Consider the following 11388-nt stretch of genomic DNA (forward strand, 5'->3'; position numbering starts at 1 on the left):
ATATATGCTACTAAAGGAACATTTCTTTCTTCCCAAATCCGAATTTCATCTAGGGCAAATGAAGGATATTCTCATATACACAATATAGAAACATTTTTTCAGTACGTTGGTGCTTTGCAATGACAACAAATACAAAGTACACATATTCTAATATTATTTACATCATTTTAATACATTTAAAAGGATTAGCATGAAATTCGAAAACTAGTATGAATAAAACTAAGGCAAATGATAAAATAGGAACTTTAAAAAATAAGTAGGTATTGGTTGATGGTGGGGGTGGGGTGGTTGGGTGGTGGTGGTTGGTGTGGGCGGTAGGGGTACGTGGGGGTGGGGTGGGGTGAGTGGGTGGTGGTGAAGGGTGGTGAGGGGTAGTGGTGGGTGGTAGGGTGGGGGTGGGGTGGGTGGCAGAGGGTGGGGTTGGTGCGATGGGTGGGTTTGGTTGTGATGGAGGGGTTAGGTGGGGTGGAGATATAATGAGGAAATAAAATAAGTAACCACGCAAAAACCACCAAATCTGCAGTTACAAAAATTGAGTATTTTTATGGTTATATAACCGCAGAATTACAGCTAGTTTACAACACCATACAACATAATTTCAAGAACAATAAAAACAAACATGGTAATAATAAATCACGGGAAACAACCATACAAACAGGGGGTTTGGGACTATCCTACCATCCTAGTCCTAGATAGTCTTGGTTGCATAACCCATTACAAAAGGGGGAGGGGTATCATAATACACAAACTACATACCCATGCGCGCTAGTGCATCTGCTACCTTGTTGCCCTCCCTATAGCTTTGTACCATCTTAAACATCTGGCAATAAACTGAAGAGAACAATAGGCCATCAGTGTGTTATAATCCCGGATAACCGATCACATTACATACTAACTGGTGCATCACTTAACAAAGAAGACGGTACTGAAGCAGGATCAAGCTCCCAGCAGCCTCTCAAAACCCCTCCTTTTTCCCCACTCAGCTGAAATGCGGGGATCTGACGAGAGAATATACCCAACTCATCTTTTTTTATTTCTAGAAAAGCAGGAGGCGATCTTTCTTTTTGTGGAGACCTAAAGACTGACTTGAAACCATGCACACGCACCATGAATGAAACTTCTATCCAGTCTTTTGTATTTGCGATGACCTCCACTATCTCATACTCAAACTTGTCTGGATCCAAACCTGATTTTTTCCAGTTCTTGTACAGTGCCCAGATCTCTCCATCTCTTGGATAGATCTCAAACCTGTTCCTATTAATACATACTGCTTTCACCGCATGGGAGAATGAACTGGAAGCATAGACTTGATATTTTTCATTCACTTTGAACGTTCCACAAGCCGACTGAGCAGCATTATTGGGCCCTGCACATGCTTCAAGAAGGGCTACATGCAATTTGAATGGGACAGGAACAATCTTCTTAATCAGAGCGTAAGTCCTTGGCAATGTACTATTTTGACCATAAAGAGCCCATACCTGATGTACTTGAAACTTTCCCACAGATCTGTCCTCCTTAAAATCACAAAATATTTCTTCAAAACCTTTATCATCTGAAAAAGATGATGGTTTTTTGGAGCCTCCAAAGGAGTTGCTGAGACCAAATCTCTTTGTTCGTGAATGCAACTCTCTATCAGGATAATCATACCCCTCTGGGAGATTACTATCAGGAACTGTATCTGGTTTTAAAACAGAATCAACTAGAAGTTCAACTATTTTTGCACCACCCGAGGGCGGTCTAGCCTGTTTGTTAGCTGTCCAAATTTTAGACTTGTTATTCTGCATATCGCCTTCATGAAGGCCCATCCCATTTTGATTTCATCATTCCATGGAATTACTGCACGACCTAGTTACTCCGACATGCTTTTGATCATCACCACAAATAGCTTCTTTTTGCTGAGATTTACTTTCTCCAGCTGACAGGTGAGCCGATGCTCTTTTCAGAGGTTTACTATCTCCAGCTGATCGGTTAGACCATGCCTTCTTCAGAGGGCTTGCCAAATCATTCACATCAACTATAACACCTTTGTTGTTTGAAACATGCTGCCAATGCTGAGATGATCTCCTAGCGTCATAGCCATCAAGTCCAGTACCTTGTCCAGCAGGTGGATTGTTTCTGTTCTCAATTCCCACATCATTTGTCTCGACTCTGACTGAAGTATCATCGCTTACACTCGATTCAACTGTCTGCTTCCAACTCCTTTTCCTGCTTTCGCCATCTACCTTTGGCATTGCAGCTCCTTCTCTCATACCACCCATTAGCTTTTCGTACTTTTCATCCTTCTGTTTCGTCCTTATATCCACAAACACTGGAGCAATCTTTCCTCTGCATATCTCTGGACTCTGTGGGGATCCTATTTGGGTAGGTGGAAACCCAGCACTGCTTGCAGTCATTTTCGAGGTTCCTTGTTTAGGAAGCTCTTTCTGCTCAAAAGGACTCTTGACATTAGATTGGTTAGGAAGCAGTTTCTGACCCGCAGGTTGACTTTGTTTGGGTGTCTCAGCGGCACCTTGAGAACCTAGATCATATGCAATAAAAGTCTTCAAGCATATCTTGCAGCGTAGAGCACGGTTGACATAATTACTGTAATACTGGAACCTAATTTTGCAAGTGTGACACTTTGTCCAGAATGTTTCCTGCATTGCAGATGAAGTTGCTTGTGTAGATTGATGGGGATTTAGATTACTGAACTGAGCATTTGAGCCATTTTGAATGTTGTTTTGCCTGACAAATGGATTTCCATTAACCTGATGAGGTGGTTGCTTTGCTACAGAAACTTTGGATAATACTCCACACTTATTATCATTCTCATCATCAACCTTTTTCGCGCCACCTGATGTCTGTCTAGAATAAGGCTTCTTCTCCAAACTTGACGCATAAATATCAGCAAAACCATCATTATATTGAAAGAGAGCATTGACATCATTTTGGTCTTTCAGGTCTATCAATTGGGAATTAAACTTTGCAGTAAATTGCAATCTCTTATCTGAAGGATTAATAATGCCTAATCGGTCAAAAACTGCCTTCACAAAATCATTATACTCTATGCCTATCTTCACAGTAACCTGACGGGTAATACCTCCCACATACGAAGTGGATCCATCAGGAAGCACCTTTTTCTTCCAGCCCCAATGACAATAACAAAACAGTGTTTTATCTTCAGTTGCCATCATGAAGTAGTGTACCTTAATAGGCTCAAAAGCTAACAATCTTCAAAACTTCCCTTCTTCCTTCTCTTTTTCCTGAGAAAGGTAACAGTCTCGAAAAATTAAAAACCTGATCAAGAAATAAAATGAATTTAAAGGAAGCTACAAAATCAAGTATGAATATATACATAAGAAATGGCATAAACATATGAGGATTAACCAAGCCTCTTAATAAAAGCATTTGTTTCTTTAAGTAAATACATCTCAAGCTTCATGATCCTAGAATAAACCAAATTCTAATTAAAGGATAGGAATCTAACATCAGCTAATCAACAAAATTTTGACTGTAGGAAGAAAAGCGTTATCTAAATGTGAGTCAGCAAAAACAGCAACCCGCCTTGGCAGGTTAAAAGGCATAGGATTTCATCAATTGCAACAGGGTGTCAAAACAGAATTCCCAACCAATCTCAATAGTTTAAAACTTCAACCAAGAAACAGAAAATTCCATAATGCGTTTATAGGAAATCTTATGCATAAAATAACATGAGAATATTAGATATTTTTGCTGTGAAGAATGATATTAGCAATGAAGGGAAATTCATCAAATGCAAAGGGTCAAGACATTATCCCCACAAAAGCAAAGGTTTCAAACTTTAACCAACAAGAAAATTTCAAAATGGACTCAAACAGTAAGTTTACCACATGACAAATTTCATGGTAAAGTTAGATACTTTTGTTTGTTACATTAGCAAAGAAGACAAGCAATTTACACAACAGAATACCATCAAATGTAAAAGACAGAAACCCCAACAAAGGAAAAAGTTTCAAAGTTGAAGCAAGAGTCAGTATTTTTCTAAATTAAGTTCGAATTTGCAAGAGAATACTTTTTTCCCTTCTTTTTAATTTCTTTTGTAAACTTATACTTCCAAAATACCTCATTTTACGAGTAAAAGTTGCATCAATCTACTAGATACACAATTCCCCAATGACTTTATCATCAAACAAATACATGGCGGAGTCAGGATCCATATTAAGGGGTGTCAAAAATTATAAGTATTTTTGCTACCCAGGATCAAACACTCAACCTTAGGGAACGTTTGCAACCTCCTAACCACTGGACTAAACCTTCAGCTTGTGTCAAGGATGTCAACACTAGTATACATACCTTATAAACCAAAATTTCACCTATCTATACAATATGATTTTCCGGCAAAGAGTGTCGCTTGACACCCCTCAGGCAAGGGTAGCTCCGCCCCTGTACATGATACCATGTTTGTCACGACCCAACCCCGTAGGCCGTGACTAGTGCCCGATCTGGGCACCCAAACACATCTATTAAATGCTATCTCAAATTTTTATCAAACGCATTCAAGTATATAGCAGAAGCCGACAAGGCTATATTTCAAATTTAGATAATTTCCAGAAAAATTTCGGCAGAGTTTCCTTTGTTTTACAGACTATCCAAATTAACCCTGCGCACAGATAATACCAACAATGACCACCCAGGGCCAACAAAGCAACATTTAAACATATGCAGACCGGCCGCCGCGGCGAATGGGATCGCCCAAACACAACATATACACGCATCCGTACAGAAAGACCCCAACCCACAAACATGTCTACAGACCTCTAAACAGACCGACAGAATCATATGACGGGACAGGCACCCGCCGTACCCATGAACGAGAATATATAAATAAAGTAGTGACAGACTGTACCAAAAGATGGGCTCTGAATAAAAGAGCGCTCCAAATGGCAGAAAAGATATCCTAGACGGACGGATCAGCAAACCTGTCGTCGGTACCTGCGCGGCATGAAAACGCAGCCCCCGAAGAAAGGGGGTCAGTACGAAATATGTACTGAATATGTAAAGCCTGAATTACAGAAAAAAAATCATAACTGGTACAGAACGTACAGAAAAAGTGAGTAGAAAATCCAAAGTATCAAATACATATTTTCAAAACATGTGGAGTGTGTACAGAAACATATGTCATATCAAATCCGGCCCCTGCCAAGGGACTCGGCAGACAGAACGTGGCCACCCTCCCGACGCTGGTGCCACAACACAGAAGAATCAGAATAGGGGCATAACCCCGTAACATAGTATATCATATCAGATGACCATGGCAAATCATATCAGAACATGTGTACATGACACATCATACTCCACAAATCCATGTACGTGTATACCTGCCCTCTCACATCGAGGCACGACGAACAATGCAGAGGATTACGCTTGACAACATATCCTGGCCCGGGCTCAGTGTGGGAAACATTGGGGCATCCACGAATAGAGTAGTGAGAAACTAAATGCAGTTAAAATATCATAAATATTTTCAGAGACTCGATGAGGCATATCAATGACAAACCAATTCAATGAAGTCAGACGGGATCATAATAAGTGAGTTTCGGATGTCATAATGAATTACAGAAGCATAACCTTTCTGAAGTCGTTCCGAGTGCCAAAACAATTTATAAGACTTAATGAATTATTTAAAACAATTTTTTTTTTGTTTAGTAGTTAAAAGAGTAGTCAGAACATTTCTTTCCAAAAACTGCTCGAAAACGAGCCTTAAGTACAATAAGGGTAAAACCGGGACTAGTGGGCCCACCTTGGGACAAGTAAGGCGGTGGGCTCAAATTACGCATTTTAGGCTTATGGGGTCACCTACGAAGGTTCTACGGACATTCTATAACTTTTCATAAAGTTTGGGGAAGGTTTGCATAATTTTTAAGAAAGCATACAAAAAGGGTTCAATTCTATTGAATGAAAGAGGGATATTTTCAAATGCGGATTCCGATGAGCAGAATATTTTCCGAGGCTCGAATCCGATCCTAGTACACCTAGGACATGCCAAAAGAAGAAAAGGGATAGCTTTACATACCTCGAACGCACTTCCAAGATAGCCAATCTAAAGCTAATCCAAATCTACGCCTCGGGCTCCCCAAGGTCTACAATTACGCCAACGAATACCAATCATTAGCTAAGGGCACTTAAGCCATTCATTCCAAACTAATCATTAAATTCTACAGAAAATTCGGCAGCACTTCCCCTGTAAATAGGCCATCCCGAGAATTTATCTCGCTCAAAATCAACAACAACAACCACAATAACCAACCTAGTAACATTGATAACCAATTCGAAAGGCAAAATAATACTAGTAACTCTCTTTTACATCATTCAACAACTTTCATAAATTCAACTCGACGACTTACCTTCAAGCCAACATCGATGCTTATATATTTGAATACTAACCCGAATCCATACCAACAATACTTAAAGACATTCTAAGCAATTCATACAACATTTCCAACAATCCAAAATTTTTCCCTTCCTTTCCACATAATGTAACTCTTCCATTCTAAATTCACACCACCCAACTAATATCAACATTTTTCCATATTCATTAACTAACTCAAGATTACCCAAACATATTTCAATAACATTTTAAACAATATCCAAGGATTCGAACCATTCCGCCCATTTTCATATTCCATTCGAAACTTCTACAATTGCAACGAAACTACCAAATCGCATTGTTTTCTTCCAAATTCATTAATAACAACCATAGTTCACATTTAGCATCTTACTTTCATAATTGCATAAAAAATATATAAAAATCACATAATTTCTCATAACAACATACAACCAATTTCAACACCAACTCAACTCATTAACCCTTTATCTACGTCATCAATGTCACAACGACACCTCTAACAAGCTAAATAAATTTTAATTCACCATTCTCTTTCATTATTATGGCTCAGGGCCACACTCCTCTTCACACACCCACACGACCTCTATAAAGTTTCTAACCATTAATTTCCTTCATTCTCATCACATAACCCATGATAACAACAACAATAATCATATGAACATAATCATACCCTCAATCCTTTCAATTTAGCAAGGATAGCAATATGTCCATAATCACAACTTTAAATTTAACCATTTAATTCCTACATAATGCTACTAAAATCAATTCCTCATTCTTACTCAAAACACCCCCTTACACGGCTCAATTTATAATTCAACATCAACATACATAACCCGTTTGTATTCAACACACATCTACCAAGCTATACAAGTCTAAACTACCTCCAAAACATGTAGAAAAGAATTAAATCTTACCTTAGAGACAAACTCTAATTTTTCACCATGAAATGTCTTCAAGAAAGCCATGGCCGTGAGTTGCCATGGCTACCATGAGCTCCATCTTTTTCCTCCTCTTGATCTTCAAATCTCTCCAATTAATTGTGTAGAAGGGGGCAAAAATGGGCTGGCCGTGAACAGTGTCCGTGAACAGTGGCGCCGCCCGTGAACAGTGGCGGCGTGAACAGTAGCGCCGCCGTGAACAGTGGCGCCGCTGTGAACAGTCGCCGTGAACAGTGCCCGAACCCCTCTCTCTCTCTAGGCTTGAGAACCCCTCTCTCTAAAACCTAATTTGCAAGATTAATTGTAGTGTAGTTATCCACTTATGCTCATTTATATAATCTTTACAAAGTGGACATGTGTCAATTTTCATGACATGTGTCCATCTTTATTCAAGGCCAACCAAATCTCGCCACGTGTCGTGGGGGCCCACTTTCGATAATTAAATTAATTCCTAATCTCCAATATTAATATTTTTATGCTAAATAAAATTTATAAGCAATTTTTGTAATAATCAAAGTTGAAAATTAAAAGCTCTTATTTCATGTCCGAAAATAATTCCGCCTTTAACTTGAGTCGATTTGCTTGCGGATAATTCGTCGTATAAATGTACGGGGTATAACAATGTTGCACTACAACTCTACATACTCATATACCTATGACTTGTGAAAATTTGAAAATACAAGTTAATTTTTTATTGATTCGTAAGTCGACACTCTTTTTGAACAAAAAAATAAAGGCTAAATGTACTTTTTTTTTTTAACTAGATGGAGTACTTCGAGTTGCAGACAGTTAAACAATGCTTTTAAAACTAAAACCCCCTTTTTCTTTATGTGAAAATACTGTGTGGTTCTTTAAATATATGTACTTCATATTTTGACAGCAAATAAAAAAAATCAATCATTTGACCATGAATTTTAAAAGTTACAAAATACTAGTACTAGATGCCTGACATTCTCATTACATGTAAATACCAGTTTGGGTTTCTTCTTGGCGGAAGAAATATGCAACAATCACGACTTGTATCATCGGGTGTCAGGAATTTTTAAGATAGATTCTCTTTGCCAACGAACTAGATGTCCTCTAGGAAACTATTCCCTTCGTCAACAACCTAGATATCCTAATGGTGTATTTATACATTAGAATATAACAATTAAAGTTTATGAGGAGGACAAGCTAATGGTTAACGAGCTAATTAGCATATCTTATATGTAGACCCGACCAATAGCTATTTTCAACATCTTTGTGGCTATTGCTTTGATAAATGTTTTCTATACTCCCTCCGTCCATTTTTACTTGTCCATGTTTGAAGGGGTATTCCCTCTGGTTTGTTTTACTTGTCATTGTTTTTGTACGCCCATTAAGCTAATATTAACTAACGGGTGATTTGACTAAATTATCCTTATTTATTCTTTGTTGTCAATCAATACTACTGTTTTTTCCACCACATTTATTGAGTAAGGGTAGAGGTGGAAACTAATAGTTAACTGTATCTTGATTTTCTAAAATGACAACTATTTTGGACTATCTATATTTAATAAGGACGATAAGTAAAGCAGACCGGAGGGAGTAATTAAAAAATGATAAGTTTACTATATCAATATATATATATATATATATACATATATATAGTGCATTCAATATTTTGGGAAATGCATCGAAATATGATTATGATTAATAATAAGGGTAAATTAGAACTAAGTGATAAATTATGTCTTGATTTTGCAAACTGGATAACTAAAAGTGTACATCTATTTTAATCTAGTGGATAAGTAAATAAAAATGGACGCACAGAGTAATAAGTTTCCTGTTTTAATGAGTCACCTAGAGCTCTTGTGGAGAAGTAACGGTGTTTTGAAGGAAAGGATTTTTGGGAATTAGGGTTGGGGTTGAGTTGAAGCGAAGACACAACTAAGGTCACGTGCATCGCCACGTGTGTTGAAATTGACGCATAGGATCACTTAGGCGGCTAGAAATAGTGGCCCAAGTTAAATACCAGGCCAAAGATCTAGCTGAGGCAGTTAGAAAATCTGCTAAAAATATATGCTCTCTCTCGTATTTCACTCTCAATCTCTCATCTCTCTCTCTCTCTCTCTCTCTCTCTCTCTCTCTCTCTTCTCTTCTGTTCTCTTATCTTACCTCATTCATTCTCTCATTTAAGGGAATTCTCCATTGTTGCTGAAGCTTTCATTTTGGAAGCCATTGTATCTGTAATAGCTATAGAGTTCATCATAGTTTGTAGTACTACAATTTGTATCAATAAATTCCCATAACTGCCTCAATTTCTCTATTTTTACCCTAAGTACATTACAGTTTTCTAAAAACAATGAATAAGGATATATATGAAATGGGTTCAGGGGTAAGATGGTCATTTAATAATATATCCCATGAAAACTAATCCTGATATTAGTTATCCCGCCTAGGAGATGGGATAAAATAATCCGTTTGTTGTAAAATTTTATATTGGGAGTAATAATAACTCAACCAAATATGGTATAAATTCAATCAAAGAATTTAATCCCAATATCCTGCCTTATCAGTGTACCAAACGACCCCTAAAAGAAAAGAATAAGAAACAAAAAAAGAAACTTACAGAGAAGAAAAACGAAAATAGATTTTTCTAGGAATATTAGTCGACCCCTGAGTTGTCCAAAGCTCTGGTGGAGAAGTGTTTTTGAAGAAAAGGGCTTTTGTTATGTACCGTAGCAAAGTTATTTCGTATTTAATTTGGGAATTAGGGTTGGAAATAAGTTGAAGTAAAGACACAGTTCAGGTCATGTGCGTCGCCACGTGCGTTGAAAGGATACATAGGATTAGTTCATTTAATTGTAATCCAACGGATCAGATATAATGGGCCGCATAGCCAGTTGAGCCAGCTATATCCAGCTGGATCGCTTAGGTGGTTAGCAATAGTGGCCCAAGTTCAATACCAGGCCAAAGATTTAGCTGAGGCAGTTACAAAATCCGGTAAAAATATCTACTCTCTCTCTCTCTCTCCTATTTCTCTCTCAATCTCTCCTATCTCTGTCTTCTCTTTTTTTCTATTCTCTTCTCTATCTCATTCACTCTCTAATTTCAGGGAATTCTCCACTGTTGCTCAAGCTTTCATTTTGAAAGCCATTGGAGTAGCTACAATTCGTATCAATAAAATTCCCATAACTATCTCAGTTTCTCTATTTTTACCCTAAGTACATTACAGTTTTCTAAAAACAATAAACAAGGATATATATGAAATGGGTTCAAGGGTAAGATGGTCATTTAATAATATATCCCATGAAAACTAATCCTGATATTAGTTATCCTGCCTAGGAGATGGGATAAAATAATCCAAGGTTGTGGTAAAATTTTATGTTGGGACTAATAATAACTCAACCAAATATAGTATAAATTGAACCGAAGAATTTAATCCTAGTATATCCTGCCTTATTTGTGTACCAAACAATCCCTAACAGAAAAGGAGAAGAAATAAAAAGAGAAACTTACAGAGAAAAAAAACGATAATAGATTTTTCTTAGAATGTCAGTCAGTCATGGCTGAGTCGTCCAAAGCTTTGGTGGGAAAGTGACGGTGTTTTGAAGGAAAGGGTTTATGTTATTTACCGGAGCAAAGTTAATTCATATTTAATTTGGGAATTAGGATTGGAAACGAGTTGAGGTAAAGACATAACTGAGGTCACGTGCGTCGCCACATGTGTTGAAATGGACGCATAGGATTTGTTCATTTAAGTGTAATCCAACAGATCAGATGTAATGGGCCGCACAGCCAGTTAGGCTAGCTATATCCAATTGCATCTTTTAGCTGGTTAGTAATAGTGGCCTACGTTAAATACCAGCCCAAAGAGTTAGCTGAGGCAGTTAAAAAATCTTTTAATTAAAAATATCTTCTGTCTCCCCTAATTCGCTCTCAATATCTCCTATCTCTCTCTTCTCAATATCTCCTATCTCTCTCTTCTCTTACTCATTCTCCATTGTTGCTCATGCTTTCAATTTGGAAGCCATAGTAGTAGCTATACAATTCATCATAGCTTGTAATATTACAGTTCATATCAATAAAATTTCCATGACTGACTCAATTTCTCTATTTACCCAA

General features: G+C 37.6%; 1 protein-coding gene across 4 annotated transcripts; it reads right to left on the bottom strand.

Moving 5' to 3' along the window:
• Positions 1-523: 523 nt before the first annotated feature.
• LOC132645206 (uncharacterized) lies at positions 524-10241 on the bottom strand. 4 transcript variants are annotated; one of them, XM_060362052.1, is made up of 4 exons: positions 7279-9886; positions 6032-6098; positions 4865-4950; positions 524-3242 (listed from the first exon to the last, which is right to left on the bottom strand). In XM_060362052.1, the coding sequence occupies exon 4, from the start codon at positions 3171-3173 to the stop codon at positions 1821-1823; it is 1353 nt and encodes a 450-aa protein (XP_060218035.1). In that variant the 5' UTR covers positions 3174-3242; positions 4865-4950; positions 6032-6098; positions 7279-9886; the 3' UTR covers positions 524-1820. The 4 variants fall into 4 exon arrangements, with proteins under 4 accessions (XP_060218035.1, XP_060218037.1, XP_060218036.1 ...); XM_060362054.1 differs by lacking the exon at positions 6032-6098; XM_060362053.1 differs by lacking the exon at positions 7279-9886 and having other exon boundaries at positions 6032-6347.
• Between the last annotated feature and the right edge of the window lie 1147 nt (positions 10242-11388).

This window comes from Lycium barbarum, chromosome 6, assembly GCF_019175385.1.
Source record: "Lycium barbarum isolate Lr01 chromosome 6, ASM1917538v2, whole genome shotgun sequence".
NCBI classification, from domain to species: Eukaryota; Viridiplantae; Streptophyta; class Magnoliopsida; order Solanales; family Solanaceae; genus Lycium; species Lycium barbarum.